Source organism: Bombina bombina, chromosome 3 (genome assembly GCF_027579735.1).
Source record: "Bombina bombina isolate aBomBom1 chromosome 3, aBomBom1.pri, whole genome shotgun sequence".
Taxonomy (NCBI): Eukaryota; Metazoa; Chordata; class Amphibia; order Anura; family Bombinatoridae; genus Bombina; species Bombina bombina.
Genome location: NC_069501.1, coordinates 1,202,592,039 through 1,202,618,411, shown reverse-complemented (window position 1 = coordinate 1,202,618,411; position 26,373 = coordinate 1,202,592,039). Strand labels below are relative to the sequence as shown.

Genomic DNA, 26,373 nt, shown 5'->3' with positions numbered 1-26,373 from the left:
CTTTAGTTACCTGTAAGTAGAACTTCAGGGCACGGACCACGTCTAGATTATGCAAAAGACGTTCCTTCTTTGAAGAAGGATTAGGACATAATGATGGAACAACAATCTCTTGATTGATATTCCTGTTAGAAACAACCTTAGGTAAAAACCCAGGTTTAGTACGCAGGACTGCCTTGTCTGAATGAAAGATCATATAAGGAGAATCACAATGTAAGGCAGATAACTCAGAGACTCTTCGAGCCGAGGAAATAGCCATCAAAAACAGAACTTTCCAAGATAAAAGCTTAATATCAATGGAATGAAGGGGTTCAAACGGAACACCCTGAAGAACTTTAAGAACCAAGTTTAAGCTCCACGGAGGAGCAACAGCTTTAAACACAGGCTTAATCCTAGCCAAGGCCTGACAAAAAGCCTGGACGTCTGGGTTCTCTGCCAGAAGTTTGTGTAAAAGAATAGACAGAGCAGAAATCTGTCCCTTTAGCGAACTAGCGGATAAACCCTTTTCTAAACCCTCTTGTAGAAAAGCCAATATCCTAGGAATCCTAACCTTACTCCATGAGTAACTCTTGGATTCACACCAATATAAATATTTGCGCCATATCTTATGGTAAATTTTTCTGGTCACAGGTTTCCGAGCCTGTATCAATGTATCAATAACCGACTCCGAGAAACCATGCTTCGATAGAATCAAGCGTTCAATCTCCATGCAGTCAGCCTCAGAGAAATTAGGTTTGGATGGTTGAAAGGACCCTGAATTAGAAGGTCCTGTCTCAGAGGTAGAGACCATGGTGGACAGGACGACATGTCCACTAGGTCTGCATACCAGGTCCTGCGTGGCCACGCAGGCGCTATCAGAATCACTGATGCTCTCTCCTGTTTGATCCTGGCAATCAGTCGAGGTAGCAACGGAAAAGGTGGAAACACATAAGCTATGTTGAAAACCCAAGGGGCTGCTAGTGCATCTACCAGCACCGCTCCCGGGTCCCTGGACCTGGATTCGTAACAAGGAAGCTTGGCATTCTGGCGAGATGCCATGAGATCCAGATCCGGTTTGCCCCAACGACGAATCAGTTGAGCAAATACCTCCGGGTGAAGTTCCCACTCCCCCGGATGAAAAGTCTGGCGACTTAGAAAATCCGCCTCCCAGTTCTCCACGCCTGGGATGTAGATCGCTGACAGGTGGCAAGAGTGAGACTCTGCCCAGCGAATTATCTTCGAGACTTCCACCATCGCTAGGGAACTCCTGGTTCCCCCTTGATGATTGATGTAAGCCACAGTCGTGATGTTGTCCGACTGAAATCTGATGAACCTCAGTGTTGCCAACTGAGGCCAAGCTAGAAGAGCATTGAATATTGCTCTCAATTCTAGAATGTTTATTGGGAGGAGTTTCTCCTCCTGAGTCCACTATCCCTGAACCTTCAGGGAGTTCCAGACTGCTCCCCAGCCCAGTAGGCTGGCATCTGTTGTTACAATCGTCCAATCTGGTCTGCGAAAGGTCATTCCTTCGGACAGATGAACCCGTGACAACCACCAGAGAAGAGAATCTCTGGTCTCCTGGTCCAGACTTAGCAAAGGGGACAGATCTGAGTAATCCCCGTTCCACTGACTTAGCATGCATAGTTGCAGCGGTCTGAGATGCAGGCGCGCAAATGGCACTATGTCCATTGCCGCGACCATTAAGCCGATTACTTCCATGCACTGAGCTACTGATGGGCTTGGAATGGAGTGAAGGACACGGCAAGTATTTAGAATCTTTGATAACCTGGACTCTGTCAGGTAAATCTTCATCTCTACAGAATCTATAAGAATCCCTAGAAAAGGAACCCTTGTGAGTGGTAACAGAGAACTCTTTTCCACGTTCACTTTCCACCCATGCGACCTCAGAAATGCTAGAACTATCTCTGTATGAGACTTTGCATTTTGAAAACTTGAAGCTTGTATCAGAATGTCGTCTAGGTACGGAGCCACCGCTATGCCTCGTGGTCTTAGTACCGCCAGAAGTGAGCCCAGAACCTTTGTAAAAATTCTCGGGGCCGTAGCTAACCCGAAGGGAAGAGCTACAAACTGGTAATGCCTGTCTAGAAAGGCAAACCTTAGGTACCGATAATGATGTTTGTGAATCGGTATGTGAAGGTAGGCATCCTTTAAGTCCACTGTGGTCATATATTGACCCTCTTGGATCATGGGTAGGATGGTCCGAATGGTTTCCATCTTGAACGATGGAACCCTTAGGAATTTGTTTAAGATTTTTAAGTCTAAGATTGGTCTGAAGGTTCCCTCTTTTTTGGGAACCACAAACAGATTTGAGTAAAACCCTTGCCCTTGTTCCGCTCGCGGAACTGGGTGGATCACTCCCATCACTAAGAGGTCTTGTACACATTGTAGAAATGCCTCTTTCTTTACTAGGTTTGTTGATAACCTTGACAGATGAAACCTCCCTTGTGGAGGAGAAGTTTTGAAATCCAGAAGGTATCCCTGAGATATAATGTCCAACATCCAGGGATCCTGTACATCTCTTGCCCAAGCCTGGGCGAAGAGAGAAAGTCTGCCCCCCACTAGATCCGTCTCCGGAAAGGGGGCCCTGTCTTCATGCTGTCTTAGGGGCGGAAGTAGGCTTTCTGGCCTGCTTGCCCTTGTTCCATGACTGGTTGCCTTTCCAACCCTGTCTGTAACGAGCAATAGTTCCTTCCTGTTTTGGAGCGGAGGAAGTTGATGCTGCTCCTGCCTTGAAATTACGAAAGGCACGAAAATTAGACTGTTTGGCCTTTGATTTGGCCCTGTCCTGAGGAAGGGTGTGGCCCTTACCTCCAGTAATGTCAGCAATAATTTCCTTCAAGCCGGGCCCGAATAAGGTCTGCCCTTTGAAAGGAATGTTTAGTAGTTTAGACTTAGAAGTTACATCTGCTGACCAGGATTTAAGCCATAGCGCTCTGCGCGCCTGTATGGCGAATCCGGAATTCTTAGCCGTAAGTTTGGTTAAATGCACTACAGCATCCGAAACAAACGCATTAGCCAGCTTAAGGGTTCTAAGCTTGCTCAAAGTCTCATCCAATGGTGCTGTGCGAATCGCCTCTTCCAGAGACTCAAACCAGAATGCCGCTGCAGCAGTGACAGGCGCAATGCATGCAAGAGGCTGCAATATAAAACCCTGTTGAACAAACATTTTCTTAAGGTAACCCTCTAATTTTTTATCCATCGGATCTGAGAAAGCACAGCTATCCTCCACCGGGATAGTGGTACGCTTGGCTAAAGTAGAAACTGCTCCCTCCACCTTGGGGACCGTCTGCCATAAGTCTCGTGTGGTGGCGTCTATAGGGAACATTTTTCTAAATATCGGAGGAGGGGAAAAAGGCACACCGGGTCTATACCACTCCTTGCTAATAATCTCTGTAAGCCTTTTTGGTATAGGAAAACCGTCAGTACACACCGGTACCGCATAGTATTTATCCAGCCTACATAATTTCTCTGGGATTGCCACCGTGTCACAATCATTCAGAGCCGCTAACACCTCCCCTAGCAACACGCGGAGGTTCTCAAGCTTAAATTTAAAATTTGAAATTTCTGAATCCGGTCTCCCCGAATCAGAACCGTCACTCACAGAATGAAGCTCTCCGTCCTCATGTTCTGCAAATTGTGACGCAGTATCAGAAATGGCTCTCGTGTCATCGGCGCGCTCTGTCCTTAACCCAGAGCTGTCGCGCTTGCCTCTTAACTCGGGCATATTGTATAATACTTCTTTCATAACATTAGCCATATCATGTAAAGTGATTTGTAAGGGCCTTGATGTACTTGGCGCCTCAATCTCACGCACCTCCCGAGTGGGAGACGAAGGTACTGACACGTGAGGAGAGTTAGACGGCATAACTTCCCCCTCGTTGTCTGGTGATAATTTCTTTATCGGTACAGATTGACTTTTATTCAAAGTAATATCAATACAATTGGTACACATATTTCTATTGGGCTCCACATCGGCTTTTGAACATAATGAACAAGCAGATTCCTTTGTATCAGACATGTTTAAACAGACTAGCAATGAAGCTAGCAAGCTTGGAAATTACTTTCAATAAGTTTACAAGCAATATAAAAAACGCTGCAGCGCTTTTAAAAACACAGTTGAATAACAAAGAACTAAATCAGTTATAGTCAACAATTCTTTAAATGTAGTAATTAGCAGAGGATTGCACCCATTAGCAAAAGGATGATTAACCCCTCAATACCCAAAAACGGATATCAAATTAAGATTTAACGCTTTTATCACAGTCAAACACACTGTCACAGGTCTGCTGTGACTGATTACCTCCCTCAAAAACGAATTTTGAAGACCCCTGAGCTCTCTAGAGACGTTCTGGATCAAGGAGGAAGAAGCAGGAAGACTGTGCTAGAATTTTAACTGCGCAACAAGGCGCTAAAAAAGGCCCCTCCCACTCATATTACAACAGTGGGAGACCTGATATAACGGTTTCTATGCAGAAAAATACGTTAGCCATGTGGAAAAAAATCATGCCCAAAAGGATTTATCACCAAAGTACCTCATAAAACGAATAACATGCCAGTAAACGTTTTAAAAACAAACTTTTTTAATGTCATGCAAAGTTATCACTAAGCCTGCTACCAGTCGCTTCCACTGCAGATAAGGCTTAAGCATTATTTCAGTATTAACAGTATTTTCTCAGTCAAATTCTAGTCCCTAGAAAATAACTCGACTGCGCATACATTTATCAGCCTGATACCAGTCGCTACTACTGCATTTAAGGCTGTACTTACATCATACGGGTAACAGCAGTGTTTTCTTAGTCAATTCCATTCCCAGAAAATATTGTACTGCACATACCTCATTTGCGGGGGACCCCGCATGCTATTCCCATTTTCTGAAGTTACCCCACTCCTCAGAATGTCGAGAACAGCCAGTGGATCTTAGTTACGCCTGCTAAGATCATAGAAAACGCAGGCAGTTTCTTCTTCCAAATACTGCCTGAGATAGAAAAAACAGCACACTCCGGTGCCATTTAAAATAACAAACTTTTGATTGAAGAATAATTAAGTAAAAACTCCAACTCCTCTCACGACCTCCTTCTTTGTTGAGGGTTGCAAGAGAATGACTGGATATGACATGTGAGGGGAGGAGCTATATAGCAGCTCTGCTTGGGTGATCCTCTTGCAACTTCCTGTTGGGAAGGAGAATATATCCCATAAGTAATGGATGACCCGTTGACTGAACACACTTAACAAGAGAAATAAATTTACAAGCAATATAGAAAACGCTACTGCGCCTTTAAGAAGCACAAAAAACTGTCACAGTTGAAATAACAATGAACCAAATCAGTTATAGCAACCAAATTTTCACAGTAAATGTATTAAGTTAGCAGAGCATTGTACCCACTTGCAAATGGATGATTAACCCCTTAATACCCAAAACGGATAATCAATAGAGAAAAAAACTTTTTTTAACACAGTCAAACACACTGTCACAGGTCTGCTGTGACTGATTACCTCCCTTAAAAATGACTTTTGAAGTCCCTTGAGCTCTCTAGAGACGTCCTGGGTCATGCAGGAAGAAGCAGGAAGACTGAGACTGAATTTTTACTGCGCAAAAAAAAGCGCTAAAATAGGCCCCTCCCACTCATTATTACAACAGTGGGAGCCTCAGTTAACTGTTTCTATGCAGAAATATAAGTCAGCCATGTGGAAAAATTCATGCCCCAGTAAGTTTTATCACCAATGTACCTCACAAAAACGATTAAACATGCCAGCAAACGTTTTAAACATCCTTTTTTAAAGAGTATGTATCTCTATTGATAAGCCTGATACCAGTCCTTCTACTGCATTTTAAGGCTTATTACATTACTTCAGTATTAGTAGCATTTTCTTAGTCAAATTCCATTCCTTAGAAAATTACTTTACTGCATATACATTAATCAGCCTGATACCAGTCGCTTTCACTGCATTTAAGGCTGTACTTACATTACATCGGTATCAGCAGTATTTTCTTAGTCAATTCCATTCCTTAGAAAAATATTTTACTGCACATACCTTATTTGCAGGAGACCCTGCACGCTATTCCCTTTCTGAAGTTACCCCACTCCTCAGAATGTGCGAGAACAGCCAGTGGATCTTAGTTACTTCTGCTAAGATCATAGAAAACGCAGGCAGATTCTTCTTCCAAATACTGCCTGAGAAAAAAACAGCACACTCCGGTGCCATTTAAAAATAACAAACTTTTGATTGAAGAAATAATTAAGTATAAAACACCACACTCCTCTCACAACCTCCATCTATGTTGAGGGTTGCAAGAGAATGACTGGATATGACATGTGAGGGGAGGAGCTATATAGCAGCTCTGCTTTGGGTGATCCTCTTGCAACTTCCTGTTGGGAAGGGAATATATCCCATAAGTAATGGATGACCCGTGGACTGAATACACTTAACAAGAGAAAATTGTATTGTTAAGGTGCATCAAAAATCGTAACAAAATTCTTCACCAAAAATCGTATGTTAACAAAAACGTAAAATTAGTATCTAATTTACACAGGAATAAATCAAATTAAATATTCACAGCGTAAATTGTAATTGTAGTACACTGAATGTGCAAAAATCACACAGAAATTTGAATTTATAAATACAAAATGCAAAGCGTAATTGTTGTTTTTTCGTAAAATGGGCTGAACATGGGCGTTCCATGGGCGTATATGAAAATGTCTCACTAATCCCAGCGTAATTCTATAAAGATTTTCGCACCGCAGATATCACAGTTTTTTCTCGCCAACTAAAAGGTGGGAAGCTTTTGTCAAAACAATACGAACACTTATAACCCCAATAGAAAAACAAATGCATACGAACATATAGGGGAATGTAAGATGCTATAAGCAGAAAGCAGCGTAATGTGAGTTATATTGGCTGCAGGATTTTAATTTTAAAGTGCTCCCCCTGCTCTCTGCTAACTTCGTACTAAGGAGCGAAGTTTCCCTATCCAGCGAGCTCCATTACTTTTAATAGGAGCCATCTCGCAACTCGCAGGGACTGCCCCTTTTTTACGATCATTGCACAGGGGCAGCCCTGCGAGTGTCAGCGAGAAAACGAAGGTTTGAGCTGGCGAACAATATATCATCGAGCCCTAAATCATTTTAAGCTAGACTGCAAGGCTAAATAAATCAGGTAGTGCGGCAGGAGATAAATTTAAACCCCGGTAAGCAGCATTAAAAAGAAGACTGGAGAGACAGGGCTACCCCAGACGACAGTATGTCTGTCCCGGGACAGCGGAAGGAGCGAGCTTCGTGCACACTCATCTTATTTCCCTATTCAGTGTAAGGAAGTTTACAATTAAATCTCATGAGAGTTAAGTCAATTCAAATCTCATGAGATCACAGTAAAAGAGTTCATGACCTCAGCACTGTTGATGCTGATTGGCTGCTGTTCATTTCTTTATTTATTTTTGTACCTGCAGCTGAGCAGCAGCTGAGTATAACTTTTTACACAGAACTTACTCTGCTGAGCTGAGGAAATTGTCAGGTAAATATCTTCTTTTTTTACATAGAGATGCTCAGGTGATATTTTTCTGTCAGCTTTTTACAGTTATACTGCATCAGTTTCAAGTGATTTTGCATATGAGTAGTATGTCCCTTTAAATATGAATATTGCATAAATATGCTTTTACATGTTTTCATCTACTTTACAGCAAAGGGATCCAAAGCATTTCTATACATGTCTATATATGTTTACACATGTATTAATTTGTTTATATGTGTATATATGTCTGTTAATACATATATACACATATAAATGCTTAAATACATATGTACACATATATAGACATATATACACATATATACATATTTAGAGAACTATTTAACAAACATCTGTACATTTAGAGGTAAATTCTTAAAACGGACAGTGACCACTTCATACCTCCCAACATTTTAAAATCCAAAAGAGGGAACCCCCTCACTGAGAAAAAGTGTGATATGTGGTGGGCAGGAGCAGGGATGGGGTCTGGGGAGTGGCAGAGCAAAACACACATGAAGGTTTTTTAAAAGAAAAGTATAAGCACTCTGATAACTGACTTTTGTACCTGGGGGACGCTTTCTAGTTACCTTGGTAACCACACCAAGCCTCCTTCCCCAGTCTACAACCGGTAATGTGTGCAGACTTTGCTTGAAGCAAACATTTTAACTGACAGCAGAATGAATATTCCTAACAAATTAAAGCTGCTATTTTTTGTACAGTGTTTTTCTTATGTTTGTACACGATACTCCCGAGGTTTAGCAGGTATTAAGTGCTCTGTGTAAAAAAAAAGGCATTTGGAGCAGTAAAGAAATCCCACAAAAACTTTAACCCTGTATACAACTTACAAATAATTTACTTATGCTGCCGAACATTTCAGAGACCACTACAGATCACTCTGAAAAAAAATAAACTATTCAACTGAGCAGACAGCTGAATCATTGTCTTGGCTTCTGCTGCTCTGCCGGCACCCTCCCCAACCCTGCACTGCCGCCACGGTTTTATATTAGCCTGCCCCTTGTCCCCTCACCCTCCTGCCTGGGTAGGAAGACCGCCTCTCTAACATGCAGGGTTAGAAGCAGTGCCTGCTTTATGTGACATAATAATAGAGACTGGGTGCAGTCACTCCTCACTCTGCAGGGATAGGGGTAAGGAGTATGTGGCAAAACCCATCGTACAACTGTAAAGCAATAAATTGTGTATAAACAGCCTGGGATTAAAGGGAGATAAATTTCTAGCAATGCTGATGATCCAACTCTGAGTCTGAACTTCTCTCAGATCTTACTCGTGGCCAGAGTAGTCCTCAGAAACTCACAGCACACTGTCACACTCCACTAGTAAGTAGAGAGAGTGAGGCTCCTGGGGTGACTAGTCAGAACTTCCAAGTTAGTCCTCGAGACAACACTGTGGCACGGTCGCTGCCTTCTCATGCCTGAGCTCAAAGACAACACAGCACATGCAGTCACATGCGCCAAAAAACACTGACTAGTATTGGCAGCATGTGGTCACGTCACGACCATGTATGGGTCCAATAGAATTTAAAAAAAAATATATACAGGGAGTGCAGAATTATTAGGCAAATGAGTATTTTGACCACATCATCCTCTTTATGCATGTTGTCTTACTCCAAGCTGTATAGGCTCGAAAGCCTACTACCAATTAAGCATATTAGGTGATGTGCATCTCTGTAATGAGAAGGGGTGTGGTCTAATGACATCAACACCCTATATCAGGTGTGCATAATTATTAGGCAACTTCCTTTCCTTTGGCAAAATGGGTCAAAAGAAGGACTTGACAGGCTCAGAAAAGTAAAAAATAGTGAGATATCTTGCAGAGGGATGCAGCACTCTTAAAATTGCAAAGCTTCTGAAGCGTGATCGTCGAACAATCAAGCGTTTCATTCAAAATAGTCAACAGGGTCGCAAGAAGCGTGTGGAAAAACCATGGCGCAAAATAACTGCCCATGAACTGAGAAAAGTCAAGCGTGCAGCTGCCAAGATGCCACTTGCCACCAGTTTGGCCATATTTCAGAGCTGCAACATCACTGGAGTGCCCAAAAGCACAAGGCGTGCATTACTCAGAGACATGGCCAAGGTAAGAAAGGCTGAAAGACGACCACCACTGAACAAGACACACAAGCTGAAACGTCAAGACTGGGCCAAGAAATATCTCAAGACTGATTTTTCTAAGGTTTTATGGACTGATGAAATGAGAGTGAGTCTTGATGGGCCATATGGATGGGCCCGTGGCTGGATTGGTAAAGGGCAGAGAGCTCCAGTCCGACTCAGACGCCAGCAAGGTGGAGGTGGAGTACTGGTTTGGGCTGGTATCATCAAAGATGAGCTTGTGGAGCCTTTTCGGGTTGAGGATGGAGTCAAGCTCAACTCCCAGTCCTACTGCCAGTTTCTGGAAGACACCTTCTTCAAGCAGTCGTACAGGAAGAAGTCTGCATCCTTCAAGAAAAACATGATTTTCATGCAGGACAATGCTCCATCACACGCGTCCAAGTACTCCACAGCGTGGCTGGCAAGAAAGGGTATAAAATAAGAAAATCTAATGACATGGCCTCCTTGTTCACCTGATCTGAACCCCATTGAGAACCTGTGGTCCATCATCAAATGTGAGATTTACAAGGAGGGAAAACAGTACACCTCTCTGAACAGTGTCTGGGAGGCTGTGGTTGCTGCTGCACGCAATGTTGATGGTGAACAGATCAAAACACTGACAGAATCCATGGATGGCAGGCTTTTGAGTGTCCTTGCAAAGAAAGGTGGCTATATTGGTCACTGATTTGTTTTTGTTTTGTTTTTGAATGTCAGAAATGTATATTTGTGAATGTTGAGATGTTATATTGGTTTCACTGGTAAAAATAAATAATTGAAATGGGTATATATTTGTTTTTTGTTAAGTTGCCTAATAATTATGCACAGTAATAGTCACCTGCACACACAGATATCCCCCTAAAATAGCTATAACTAAAAACAAACTAAAAACTACTTCCAAAACTATTCAGCTTTGATATTAATGAGTTTATTGGGTTCATTGAGAACATGGTTGTTGTTCAATAATAAAATTAATCCTCAAAAATACAACTTGCCTAATAATTCTGCACTCCCTGTATATATATATATATTTATTTAAATGCATGGGGCAATGCGGGACAGACGCCAATCATCCCGGGACACACCCCTAAAATTGGGACTGTTGGGGGATAGCACTTAGAGATTGTAATTCAAAATAGTTAATTGCACAAACTAAAACAACTTTGCAATATATTATTTATTTTGCCCCTTTAATGACAGCCTGATAATTCAACCTATTAACTAATAAGTATATAGGCATTTTTTTTTCCTTTTTGTATAACAGTTTTAATGGAAAAAAATATATATTGTTCTTCAATAAAAGGATGAGAATGTATCTACCCATCTGTCTACCTATGTGCCTCTGTCTGACTATCTGTCAGTATGTCTATCTATAAAGCTATATCATTTATAAAGAAGATCACTTTCTTTGTTTATAAAGGCCTATATTACAAGTGGAGCACAAAAACATTAGCCCTATTGTGCGCTAACACCACTCAAGTTAAATCAAAGTTAAATATATTTTATATTTGTGCCAGGGGTCAAGTCCTACAAAAAAAAGTGTGGGAACTCACTAAGACTTCCACCCTCCCTCACAATTAATATTGTTTTATATATACACACACACACCAGTGAAGGGTTGCATGGTTGCCTTTGGGTCTGAGAATCCTCCTCTGTCACAGTGTCTCACCCACTTAAGGTGCAATAGTCCTATTTCTGCTAAATAACCCCAAAGCAAGCCCCACTAAAATGTAAGCACCATGTGTTCCACACATTGCGGGGTGATCACACAGCAGGACCGCCGGTGATCACACAGCAGGACCGCTGACAGGCTTGCATTTAGTGTATTGTATGAAGTGTTACTGCCCATTACTAGAGGATCTCACTATCCCTCTAACCAGACTGTGCTCCAGCTCCTCCCACTAGCAGCAGCAGTGTTTACCGACGTGTTTCTTTTCTCTGTCCAGAAGGAACTTAGTTCCTCCTGTAACTCTGTTCCTATGCGTCCCTGCTCGACTTGACCCCTGATTTGTGCTCATATTGCAAGTTCAAAGTAATATATTAGTGCTTGAATGAAAGCCTAGGGCACATTAACATCTGGATGTTGAATGGCACAGGTGCGCTAAATCCCTCACATAACAGACATAAGGCTGCGCTGACAATTTTCCAGTACTATTATATGTTGCATTGTCAATTTTTTTTACTATTCACTTGTAACAGCAGATTGTGCGCTATTCTTAGGGCAAGGGCGCAATATCAGTGGCGCTCCACTTGTAATCTAGGACCCTCATTAAAGGTTGAAAAGCAATATTTTAGGAGCTGTAGCTTTGTTTCCCACAATCTTTCAAGCCCTTGTGAATGTGTTTAAGATCAAAAGGTAAAAGTATATAAACGTGATTATTTTCACCTACATGGGTCCTTTCAAAATTCTCTGTAAGACCACAGAGTTAAAGCAAAAGACACCAAATTCAGACCTGATACCATGAGCATTAACTGCTAGATAATGAAGCTTATCTATCAAGCTCCGAATGGAGCTTGATGCCCCGTGTTTCTGGCGAGCCTGCAGGCTCGCCAGAAACAGCAGTTATGAAGCAGCGGTCACAAAGACCGTTGCTCCATAACCTGTCCGCCTGCTCTGAGCAGCAGGACAGACATCGCCAGAAATCAACCCGATCGAGTACGATCGGGTTGATTGACACCCCCCTGCTGGTGGCCCATTGGCCGTGAGTATGCAGGGGGCGACGTTGCACCAGCAGCTCTTACCTCGCACAAAGGTAAGTATTTAAAAACTAAGCATCATTGTAAACTTTAATGAATTAAAGTGCCCCTGTTTTGAAGAGTATTATTTAATACTGGCCTTAAATTCAGTAAAGTTTACTATCACTATAACTTGCAGAGCTGTTTATTTCACTATATAGGGTTCCAGATGTAAAGAAGCTGCACCCACATTACAATATTAAAACATAAAAGATTGTGCATGTTGTACAGGGGCCTTTCAAAGAAAGAGTTAATGTTCTGGAATAAGAACCATGGCATATGTATTTTTCATAATTGTCTTTATTTAAAGTTCCTCATTTGCAACCTTCAGATCCTTATATGAGGCAAGAATTAGTTTCACAGCAGATGTTTTTAAATATAAAACTCATATATGTATTTATTGTTATTTATTTTTTAAAGGCTATATATATATATATATATATATATATATATATATATATATATACATACAGTATGTATATATATATATATATATATATATATACTGTATATAATGTATATATTTATTTATTTATATATATATACTGTATATATTTATTTATTTATATATATATATACTGTATATATTTATTTATTTATTTATATATATATATATTTTAAAGGATAGGGACGTCAATATCATGACTCATGAACGTAGAGAATCTGCAGTCTTCTTTTTACAATAAAGGAAACCATATTCTAATGTGGTATTATTTTAAACAATGTTTTATATCAGATGTTGTAGGAAAGTTGTGATTACATTCTTAACTGTGCAGTGAACAGAACATAGAGAAGCAAAGAACATTGCTCTTCAATAAGACCTTTGATAGTAAACCACACAAAAGGCTTAATTAGCATAGGAAGCAGCCCACTAAAGGGAAATGTACTGACAACGAGAACAATATGTACAACCCGGGTCTTGATTATCGTAATTCATTGAAGAAATCAGTTTCTGAGACACTAGCATGAGTCAACAGTTCTTTAAAGGGACGTAAAACCCAAATTATTTTCTTTTATGATTCAGATCGAACATACAATTTTAAACAACTTTACTTCTATTATCACATTTTCTTTGCTTTATTGTTATCTTTTGTTGAAAAGCAGGAAGGTAAGTTCAGAAGTGTGCTCTTGTTTGCAGCACTATATGGCAGAAGTTTTGCAACAGTGTTAAACATAAGCAGGAGCACTAGATGGCAGCAGTTTTATAACAGTTATACATTAGCAGGAGCACTAGATGGCAGCAGTTTTATAACAATGTTATACATTAGAAAGAGCACTAGATGGCAACAGTTTTATAACAGTGTTATACATTAGCAGGAGCACTAGATGGCAGCAGTTTTATAACAATGTTATACATAAGCAGGAGCACTAGATGGTAGCAGTTTTATAACAATGTTATACATTAGCAGGAGCACTAGATGGCAGCAGTTTTATAACAATGTTATACATTAGCAGGAGCACTAGATGGCAGCAGTTTTATAACAATGTTATACATTAGCAGGAGCACTAGATGGCAGCAGATTTATAACAATGTTATACATTAGCAGGAGCACTAGATGGCAGCAGTTTTATAACAATGTTATACATAAGCAGGAGCAATAGATGGCAGCAGTTTTATAACAGTGTTATACATTAGCAGGAGCACTAGATGGCAGCAGTTTTATAACAATGTTATACATTAGCAGGAGCACTAGATGGCAGCAGATTATAACAATGTTATACATTAGCAGGAGCACTAGATGGCAGCAGTTTTATAACAATTTTATACATAAGCAGGAGCAATAGATGGTAGCAGTTTTATAACAGTGTTATACATTAGCAGGAGCACTAGATGGCAGCAGTTTTATAACAATGTTATACATAAGCAGGAGCACTAGATGGCAGCAGTTTTATAACAATGTTATACATAAGCAGGAGCACTAGATGGCAGCAGTTTTATAACAATGTTATATATAAGCAGGAGCACTAGATGACAGCCGTTTTATAACAATGTTATACATTAGCAGGAGCACTAGATGGCAGCAGTTTTATAACAATGTTATACATTAGCAGGAGCACTAGATGGCAGCAGTTTTATAACAGTGTTATACATTAGCAGGAGCACTAGATGGCAGCAGTTTTATAACAATGTTATACATAAGCAGAAGCACTAGATGGCAGCAGTTTTATAACAGTGTTATACATTAGCAGGAGCACTAGATGGCAGCAGTTTTATAACAGTGTTATACATTAGCAGGAGCACTAGATGGCAGCAGTTTTATAACAATGTTATACATTAGCAGGAGCACTAGATGGCAGCAGTTTTATAACAATGTTATACATAAGCAGAAGCACTAGATGGCAGCAGTTTTATAACAGTGTTATACATTAGCAGGAGCACTAGATGGCAGCAGTTTTATAAACAATGTTATACATTAGCAGGGGCACTAGATGGCAGCAGTTTTATAACAGTGTTATACATAAGCAGGAGCACTAGATGGCAGCAGTTTTATAACAATGTTATACATAAGCAGGAGCACTAGATGGCAGCAGTTTTATAACAGTGTTATACATTAGCAGGAGCACTAGATGGCAGCAGTTTTATAACAATGTTATACATAAGCAGGAGCACTAGATGGCAGCAGTTTTATAACAGTGTTATACATTAGCAGGAGCACTAGATGGCAGCAGTTTTATAACAATGTTATACATAAGCAGGAGCACTAGATGGCAGCAGTTTTATAACAGTGTTATACATTAGCAGGAGCACTAGATGGCAGCAGTTTTATAACAATGTTATACATAAGCAGGAGCACTAGATGGCAGCAGTTTTATAACAATGTTATACATTAGCAGGAGCACTAGATGGCAGCAGATTTATAACAATGTTATACATTAGCAGGAGCACTAGATGGCAGCAGTTTTATAACAATGTTATACATAAGCAGGAGCAATAGATGGCAGCAGTTTTATAACAGTGTTATACATTAGCAGGAGCACTAGATGGCAGCAGTTTTATAACAATGTTATACATTAGCAGGAGCACTAGATGGCAGCAGATTTATAACAATGTTATACATTAGCAGGAGCACTAGATGGCAGCAGTTTTATAACAATGTTATACATAAGCAGGAGCACTAGATGGCAGCAGTTTTATAACAGTGTTATACATTAGCAGGAGCACTAGATGGCAGCAGTTTTATAACAATGTTATACATAAGCAGGAGCACTAGATGGCAGCAGTTTTATAACAGTGTTATACATAAGCAGGAGCACTAGATGGCAGCAGTTTTATAACAATGTTATACATAAGCAGGAGCACTAGATGGCAGCAGTTTTATAACAGTGTTATACATTAGCAGGAGCACTAGATGGCAGCAGTTTTATAACAGTGTTATACATTAGCAGGAGCACTAGATGGCAGCAGTTTTATAACAATGTTATACATAAGCAGGAGCACTAGATGGCAGCAGTTTTATAACAATGTTATACATTAGCAGGAGCACTAGATGGCAGCAGTTTTATAACAATGTTATACATAAGCAGGAGCACTAGATGGCAGCAGTTTTATAACAATGTTATACATAAGCAGGAGCACTAGATGGCAGCACTATTTCATGTGTACACTACCTATCTAGATATCTCTTCAACAAAGAATAGCAAGAGAAACAAAGCAAATTTGACAATAGATGTAAATTGTAAACATCTTTAAAATGTTATTCTCTATCTGAATCATAGGTCCATATGCTTTGCTATTGTTTACCAGGTATAAAGCTCATTATTTCTGGGGGCCATAGGCAAAGTGTTTTTCTCCCATGGGGGCCACTTGAAAAGAATGAGTGCTCTGGAACAGGATATACTAGAAACTGGAAGTGACATTTACCCTAGTAGTAGTGCATTATGGGAGTTGTAGTCCTCAATAGACACACACAGTTGTATATATTTTTCTTGCGAGTGCCAAGTGAAGTGATCATTCTTGAACTGAATAAAAAGGGGCATTTATCCGAACCACAAAAAAATGATGAGGCCAAATTATTAATTTACCCAATATACAAGGAAGGGCCAGATTAAACTATTTTAAGGGAAACATTTGGCCCCTGGGGCCGATACTTTGAGACCATTGGTTTAAATGATATCACTTACATTTGTAGAACATAATATGGCTTTGAAATATCTATCGTACATGCCAAGTTAACAGGATGTTAAACAGTATGAGATTGTGATATAAAATTGTTTTTTTTAAAGCTATATTTAAATACAGAAGGTCTTCTTTGTGTATTTCTGTGTAAAAACAGATATTTGTGCCTTGATTTTAGCTTAAAAGGACATTTTCTTTAATTTTTTTAGAATTTATATCCTTTTTATAGCACTATTTTTAAAATGATCTTTGCGTTATTATACTGTTCTATAGTAATATTTAAAAGTACAACAATGTTAAATTAACTATAACTATATTTATTTAACCTAACCTGAATGTAATTATATTGTGTTAAATATGAGTTATTGATACTTAAGGAAGTCCAGGCCGGCATATGTTTCCTTTTTTTAAGAAATAGTTTTACCACACCTTGATTTTTACACTAGGAGGAACTGGAAGGATAACAAGGGTTAATTAAGATAATCCCAGGTTAAAATAATATATATCTCACTTATAAAAAGTATTGACACAATGTGAGCTCTAGATGAAAGATAATGTTTAGCTGAAGGAAATCAGAAGGGTGGAGTGTAGAGTCCATGGAAAACAATCAAAAATATTACAGAGTTTATTTAAATAACTTAAAATGGCAATAACAGTTTAAAGTAAGATAACAATGCTTATGTATAAATTCATGACATTTAGTGCTTTCTTCTGTTCTTTTTACCCATTACACTTTAAAAAGTGGGAAACATAAAACACATAGGTGACATAAAGTTCCTTAAAGTGAATGTAAACTTCAGCGTACTCGCCAAGTCATAGGATAGAATTAAAAAAATTAGTGAGACTTTCATTCATCAACTTGGTAATATAGCCGGATCAATAAGCACCGTTCCTCCGCCCGCCATAGTTCTTAACTGATTGACAGATGACGAATCGTTACAGTATTAAAAGCTAAAAATCTTAGAAGATCTGGATATATTACCTATTTGATGAATGAAAGTCTTAATAATTTTTTTAATTCTATCCTATGACTTGAGCGAGTACGCCCAAGTTTACTTCACTTTAAATGGACATTCTGGTAAAAATGTAATTGCATATTTAGATAGAAACATATTTACAATATACATGTGTTGGCAAAAATGTTTCTAGTAAAAGTTACTACTGGTTTAGTGCTAGAATGTTTTCTCTGCACGTGCATGTGAAGCATAGCTAGATATTCTCAGTGCATCCACATTTTACATAATGCAGCAGCTGCCCAAAGAGCCAGTGGGGAGATGGACTGATGGGGAGCTACACTACAGAAAAAAGGTGGGGTGGTGGATCCCTAACTAACGATCGTGGGAGGGGAGGTGGGAGGACCACTACACTACACAAAATTGTTTAAAAAAATATTAAAAATATTTAAAAAATTGTTTTATAGGTACTGGCAGACAGCTGCCAGTACTTAAGATGGCGTACACTAGATAAAGGGGGCGGGGTTATAGAGCTGTTTGGGAGAGATCAGAGAGGTTGGAGGGTAAGGGGGGATCCTACACTGCAGCAAATAGAAAAAAAATAAACAAAATAATAATATAAAAAAAAATGCCTTAAATCTTCATATTGGCAGACTGTCTGCCAGTACGTAAGATGGGGGTGACCAGTGGGGGGTAAGGGAGGGAAGAGAGATAATTGAGAGGGATCACGTAGGGGATCAGGGGGTGGAAGGTGTCAGGTGTGAGGGTAATATCTACTCTACAAGCTAAAATTAACCTTACAAGCTACCCAATTAACCCATTCACTGCTGGAAATAATAGAAGTGTGGTGCGAAGCTGCAATTAGCGGCCTTCTAATTACCAAAAAGCAATGACAAAGCAATTTAACCAATCACAAGAGACAAATGTGTGCAGGCACCAATCAGCAGCTAGCTTCCACTAATGTAGGATATGTGTACATTTGAAAATAGAAGTGAATTTAAAAGTGTCTTAAAATTACATGCTCTATCGGACTTTCCTATCCCTTTAAGCAATTCAATGGTTTGCTGTATTTGAATATACTTTCACATTCAGTTGTTTCTAGCTTTTTAGTATTAAGACTTTTGTTAATAAAACAATATTTAATAAAGTGAATTATGCTCACCGTGGTCTTCTGAAGGCAAGACCATACTGTTGACAAGCCAAGCCTACCGTAGGGGTGTAAACGATCGGCATAAACCTCTCAATATCAGAAGTAAGAACCCGATAGAACAGCTTTTCATTACGGTCTTGTAAAGTCATTAAGATTATGTATCTAAAGAAAGAAAAGAATGAAGCACTATTAGTGATGTTTGGAAGAGAAAATGACATCAGAAAATAATGTAAATTTGAGTAGAATAGACGATTAGATTCAAAATGTAACATGTGATTATAATCCAATTTTATTTTCAGGAGTCATCTTTAGCAAAAGTGTGAGTATAATGTTAAGTTTTCCCAGGTGAATCCCACCATAAGTGGTTCTACCTATTAAAAATTTGAACAGACAAAAACATTGTTTTGCACAAATAATTTGCCATTAAATTTTTTTTCATTTTGTCCAGTTGTCCAGTATTTGCTAACAGGGTCATTCAGAATTTGTTTGTTAATGGGAAATGCTAAGGGAACAGTCTACAAGGCATCAGAGGATCAGGTAGATATTCTTTCTTTTAAGAGTGTCAGGACTGAATCAAGAACAAAAGTGAAGCTCACATACTTATTGACTGACACAGGAATCAAATAACTGAAATGGATATTGCTGGACAGTTATTGAATAGTGTGCATTTCAAGCTTTTCCAACTTCTGCTTTAACGGCATGAACAAACCAATGACACCTTTATGTTGTATGCATTTGCTAGTTTCTTGACTCATTAAAGGGACTGCTCATTTATTGTATTTTTGATGAAAGCAAATAATAATGAAACTGTTTTACAAATATCTACTACTTATAAAAAAAAGTTGATGAGGTCCCTCAAAGAATTAAAAAAAAATCAAATAAATGTTATCTTCTGTATGTGAGGATCCTATATTACAATTAAAAAAAATCCCAAAGAATTTGTGTGAGTTCTCTCCATGCCAGTGAGTGTTTGATTATCAGGCCCTCAGACTCGTCTTTTTCAATACTGATGTGTAATTTGTTGACACATTACAAATAAACATTGTAATAGTGCCAACTGTGTCTTAGCCATCTCTTAAGTGGCACTTGATAATATGGACAGAGTTGACATATTCTATTACATACTTGTCTAGGTCATTGGACTTTGTTTCATAGCTTTTCATGACACGGAGAACTTGGACATCTTGGCTCAGGAAGCAGGGAGGAAGGAGACCGTGTATACCAAGCTGAAGTCTTTCTTCAAGCGTAAAAGCCATTCCCTGTAAAATAACGATTAAATATATGAAATCAATGTTACCTAATACTGTGTAAAAGTTTAAAGTGCCATAAAACATGTTGAGATCTGTGTATATCTTAAAAAAAGGCTAATTAAGTAAAAATAGTTTGCATAAAAAAAGTTAAAAAATTGCTGGCAAAAATAAGCAAAATTTGTTACATAGCCATGCTCTCTGGAGTAGTCTGATCCACCCCCCTTTATTAGTCTTTAGCATCAGAAACACAGGCATCATATTTCAACTGAGTTCACAGCAGCATGCTCCAGCAGATAATGAGCGTTAAAGTCTTGCATTCTACCAAATCAAAGGTGGATATAGATACAGCCCTAGAAGGAATTGTGTGGGGGGAGTTAGAGCTGTTCTATTCGAAAGCTTAAAAGAAAGGGTTAATGGCGAGGCACTGCAGTATAAATTTGCAGGTAAAGTAATTAAAGTACATATTATTATATTTTGTCTCTATCACAACTTGTTTTATGTCCCTTTAAGGCAGGTGTGAAAAAAATGCTGTAAAGTAAGAAGGGTTTCAAAACTAGAAATGTTAATGGTTTATTTTTATCAATTAACAAAATGCAAAGTGAGTGAAAAGAAGACAAATCTAAATCAAATCAAATCAATGTGTTGTTATCCTAGGTGCACTTGCGCAAAGTCAGGGATTTTGTAGGCATATGGACAGGTGCATGATTAACCTTTTCCCGCCGTTATGCCGTTGTATTCCGTCACAATCGCACTGGGATTTAAAGCCGTTATGACGGAATACAATGTCACAGCCAACGGCTGTCCTTAAGCCTACTGCGCTTGCAGGATTTGATCGCGGTCTGGAGGGCGTTCCTAGCGTCATAGAGACGCCCCCAGACCCGATCCCATAATTGAAATCTCGCAATCATTTGCATGATCACGTGATTTCAATTTGTCTACATCGGAGCGTTGTTGTAGACTTTATAACCCGGTCACGAAAGGGTTAAACAATTATATCGAACAGGTGCTAATGATCATCAATTTAATATGTCAGTTGCAGCAGTAGTGGACCTACCCAAAAGAAGACCCTGGTGCAAAATTTGTATTGTCTGCCCACAAAGGTAACTCAGTAGTAATAGTAATAATATAAATGCTACTCTGTATAATGATTTTGAGATAGATAGGCAGGAAAAGAGTGACCTGTAAATTGCACTTATAAAACGTTCCCCTGCATAAGGATTACACACATTCTGCACACACCTATGTACAGACTGGATGCTATGGCCGCCTTCAGCACTTGGGCCCTGGGGCCACTGCACCTGCTGTAGCAATTGTAGTTCCGCCCCTGGGTTGTAGGTAGATATGTGAATTCACGCTGATGCGTTGAGTCGTTTGATATACAAACAGTCAAATACATTATTGGGCAAAACGGATGAAAAAAGAATGATTGCTTGACAAAATAGATTCTTTCATTCATTGATGCCATTTGGAGACAGAAGCGTTGCAGGAATGGGGGAAGGAGTTATATAGTTTGGTTAATAAGCTCCTTTGTTTGAGAGGTAGGGGTGGGGCCCATGCTACTAAAATAAATATTGGGGATGGGAGACCCTATGCTACAGAAATATAGTGATCGCATACATGGGGGATGTGGGGAACCCCTTCACTACAGAACAAAAAAAATTAATTAATATGGAAAATAAAAAATAAAAAAAAACTGATCTGTGCTCACCATTTATCACAATTTCCACATTGCTGGAAAGCACATACCCAGCATATCTAATTTTGTGACACTATTCTTTACTACCTGAGTTTATAGAAGGAAGTAATAAAATCCTGAGCTAGATACCATATCTCAAGTTAACTTATTGTGGATTTATTATAATCTAAGGGAGAATATATTTCCAAATGGTATATTTGTGTAGGAAGAGGTATAGAAACTAAACCATTTTGGCATTGGTACATATCAAAAAGAAACAAGAATCACTGAACTGCACATTTTACTATAGTCATGTGACCTCAGCTGTTTAGTAACAGCTTCATGCCTTAGAATCTGAGGTAATAGTACAGTTATATTCACACAATAAAACATGGGCCCCTACATTCACTTAAACTATTATAACCTCTCAAGATTTTTCAGTCTTACTAATTCATATGTTATACAATAGCAGCCACTTACTATAGAATAGAGAGATGAAGGAAAAGGCTGCATATAATAATACAGCAGCAACTGTGATTGGGGAGGCCATTCTAGTCTTAAAGGATCATTGAATATAGTAGAATTACATAATCAACTAATGAATAATAAAAAGACAATGCAATAGCACTTTCTCCGAATTTCAAATGAGTACAGGGAGAAAACCCTTTATCCAAACTGCTTGGGAATGAAAAAGTTTTGAATTTCAGAATAGTTTGGATTTTGGAATATTTGCCTTTTTAAAATGGGACTGGTTGAGGGGATGAAACCAAGTATAAAAAAAAATATCTTATGCCATTTTAGACAATATTTTAATGTCATAATACAGCTTATATGTGTAACATAAAGGTAATTTTATATAATTTTTATAGTTTTTGTATACATAGCACAATCAGAAAGATACTACAGTACTGTAATAAAAAAAATAATATTTGTTGTTTTAAGTAAATATAAACTGTTATTTGCATTTTAGAACACAAAAAAAAACAACACAAAAAACAACAAAGACACAGGCAGAGAATATTGGGAATTATAGGCAGGGAAAAATAGTTATTTTTGATTACTTTATTTTTTAAAAACTTATTAATTAAAAAGTTTGGATTTCAGAATAAGTTTGTATTTTAGAATTCTATATTTGGGAATTTGTACCTGTAGTTAACTTTTTTCTAATAAATTTCAGTCACTTATATTTTACTCCCCCCGTATCATGCAACAGCCATTAGCCAATCACCGAGCATATCTATATATACTTTGAATCTTACTCAGTAGGAGCTGGTGCCTCAGAAAGTGTGCGTATAAAAAGATTGTGTACATTTTGATAAAGTAAGTAAATTGGACAGTTTTTTAGATTACATGTTCTATCCTGAAATCATTTATTTTGACTTTAGTGTCCTTTTAATGAATCTGGAGGTCTGAATTCCTATGATGACATAATCAACACCAAGGGGCCGATTGATCAAGGGCCGAAGGCTCGCCTATACGATCAGGCTGATTGGCACCCCTGCTAGCGGCCGATTGGCGTATTCTGTTGGCATTCATCAATGTCTGTAGGACATGATACGCTACAGCGGATTATGTCGGAGAGACATTGATAATTCGGCCCCCAAGTGTGAAAAATCAATCTGGATTTATCATAGATCATGGATTTAAAAGCCAAAGCCAAAAAAGGAGACACCAATTTATAATGGCTCAAAGACATGAGGTCTCAGGTGTAAAAGGACTGGAAAGGGCTTTAACATAGAGATACATACATATACATGTCTAAATATGTATATGTATGTATGTATGTGTATATATATATATATATATATATATATATATATATATATATATATATATATACACAAAGTTTGGTTTAGCACCCTTTATGTTCACATCTTTGGGAGTGCTGCCCATGTGACTAAGTAGTTACACAAAACAGGGGGTATTGGCGCACATCCATTTGCAAATACACAACACATTTTTGAATGCTGCAAAAAATTGCCTGCAAAAACATCTATTCTTTTAAATAAAATTGGTATGTTAGTCACACAATATGGCCATATACTGCTTAGCCAGTCGCCAACAATTTACAAGGTGTCCCCATATAGACTGGTCCTAACACTACAGTCCTTTGCCTTAATGGGCTGAATTATTCCTGCCTTTTCTCTTCATAATAGAATGAGACTCACTGGCTTTATATACACACTGTCATAAGCACACCTGAGCTTGGGTGGGGTGCTTTAACCAATGGAAGATGGCCAGTCCCCTTTTTATTTTTAAATACAAATACAAAGTTTGGTTTAGCGCACCTTACAAAAAGTTTATATACACTTTGGGAGTGCTGCCCATGTGACTAAGTAGTTACACAAAACAGGGGGTATTGGCACACATCCATTTGCAAATAAACACATTTTTAACCCCTTAATGACCGCAACACTTTTCCATTTTATGTCCGTTTGGGACCAAGGCTATTTTTACATTTCTGCGGTGTTTGTGTTTAGCTGTAATTTTCCTCTTACTCATTTACTGTACCCACACATATTATATACCGTTTTTCTCGCCATTAAATGGACTTTCTAAAGATACCATTATTTTCATCATATCTTATAATTTACTATAAAAATTTTTATAAAATATGAGGAAAAAATTGAAAAAAAACACACTTTTTCTAACTTTGACCCTCAAAATCTCCTACACTTCAACAACTACCAAAAAACTCCCATGCTAAATAGTTTCTAAATTTTGTCCTGAGTTTAGAAATACTCAATGTTTACATGTTCTTTGCTTTTTTTGCAAGTTATAGGGCAATAAGTACAAGTAGCACTTTGCTATTTCCAAATTTTTTTAAAAAAAATTAGCGATAGTTACATTGGAACACTGATATCTGTCAGGAATCCCTGATTAACCCTTCACATATATATATTTTTTAAAAGAACACAACCTAAGGTATTAAACATGGGGTATTTTGACTCTTTCCATGCAACTATTTTACCACCAATCTATGCCAAAGTTTGAAAAAAAAAAAAAAAGTGGTGATTTTTTGACAAAATAGCAATTCAAGAATACATTTACTGAGAACGTTAAGGGTTACTGCCAAATAACACCCCAATATGTCTTCAGCAGCATCTCCTGAGTACAGTGATACCACCCATGTATAGGTCTGTTGGGTTCTCTGGGGGCTAAAAGGCCTTATTTTTAGGGGGCGCATTCCAGTTTTTTAATTTGGAATTTTCACATCTGTCGTCATGCACCCATGTCCTATTTGGGACATTTCTGAAGCCGGACAATGCAAATTACCCCCATCAAACCATATATTTTTAAAAAGTAGACACCCTAGGGTATTTCAAATGCTGGTATTTTAACACTTTGCATGCACTAATTCAACCACCAGTCTTTGTCAAACTTTTGGGTAGTCATTTTGGTGTGTTATTTTTCACACGCATTGTACTTTAGGCATGGATTCTCAGTTCCTGTTATATGTTACTGACCAAAAACACCTCAATATGTGTTCAACAACAACTTCTGAGTACAGTGATACCCCCCATGTATAGGTGTGTTGGGTTCTCTGGGGGCTAAAAGGCCTTAATTTTAGGGGGCGCATTCCAGTTTTTCAACTTGGAATTTTCACATCTGTCATCATGCACCCATGTCCTATTTGGGACATTTCTGAAGCCGGCCAATGTAAATTACCCCCATCAAACCATATATTTTTGAAAAGTAGACACCCTAGGGTATTTCAAATGCTGGTATTTTAACACTTTCCATGCACTAATTCAACCACTAGTCTTTGTCAAACTTTTAGGTAGTCATTTTTTTGCATTATTTTTCACACACATTGTACTTTAGGCATATATTCTCAGTCCCTGTTATGTGTTACTGCCAAAAAAAACCTCAATATGTATTCAACAACATCTCCTGAGTACAGTGATACCCCCCATGTATAGGTGTGTCAGGTTCTCTGGGGGCTAAAAGGCCTTAATTTTAGGGGGCGCATTCCAGTTTTTCAACTTGGAATTTTCACATCTGTCATCATGCACCCATGTCCTATTTGGGACATTTCTGAAGCCAGCCAATGTAAATTACCCCCATCAAACCATATATTTTTGAAAAGTAGACACCCTAGGGTATTTCAAATGCTGGTATTTTAACACTTTCCATGCACTAATTCAACCACTAGTCTTTGTCAAACTTTTAGGTAGTCATTTTTTTGCATTATTTTTCACACACATTGTACTTTAGGCATATATTCTCAGTCCCTGTTATGTGTTACTGCCAAAAAAAACCTCAATATGTATTCAACAACATCTCCTGAGTACAGTGATACCACCCATGTATAGGTGTGTTGGGTTTTCTGGGGGCTAAAAGGCCTTAATTTTAGGGGGCGCATTCCAGTTTTTCAACTTGGAATTTTCACATCTGTCATCATGCACCCATGTCCTATTTGGGACATTTCTGAAGCCAGCCAATGTAAATTACCCCCATCAAACCATATATTTTTGAAAAGTAGACACCCTAGGGTATTTCAAATGCTGGTATTTTAACACTTTCCATGCACTATTTCAACCACTAGTCTTTGTCAAACTTTTGGGTAGTCATTTTTTTTGTGTTATTTTTCACACACGTTGTACTTTAGGCATATATTCTCAGTCCCTGTTATGTGTTACTGCCAAAAAAAACCTCAATATGTATTCAACAACATCTCCTGAGTACAGTGATACCACCCATGTATAGGTGTGTTGGGTTCTCTGGGGGCTAAAAGGCCTTATTTTTAGGGGGCGCATTCCAGTTTTTCAACTTGGAATTTTCACATCCCATGCACCCATGTCCTATGTAGGACATTTCTGAAGCCGGCCAATGTAATTTACCCCCATCAAACCATATATTTTTGAAAAGTAGACACCCTAGGGTATTTCA

At 38.5% G+C, this 26,373-nt stretch overlaps 1 protein-coding gene across 3 annotated transcripts in view; it reads right to left on the bottom strand.

The window, feature by feature from the left end:
* Positions 1 to 26,373, bottom strand: part of ME3 (malic enzyme 3) — a 439,608-nt gene that overhangs the window by 270,742 nt on the left and 142,493 nt on the right. For all 3 annotated transcript variants that reach the window (XM_053708640.1, XM_053708639.1, XM_053708641.1), the window contains exons 3-4: positions 19,681 to 19,814; positions 18,568 to 18,717 (exon numbers count right to left, since the gene is read on the bottom strand). In XM_053708640.1, coding sequence (XP_053564615.1) covers positions 18,568 to 18,717; positions 19,681 to 19,814 — 284 coding nt within the window. The remainder of the gene's footprint in view (positions 1 to 18,567; positions 18,718 to 19,680; positions 19,815 to 26,373) is intronic.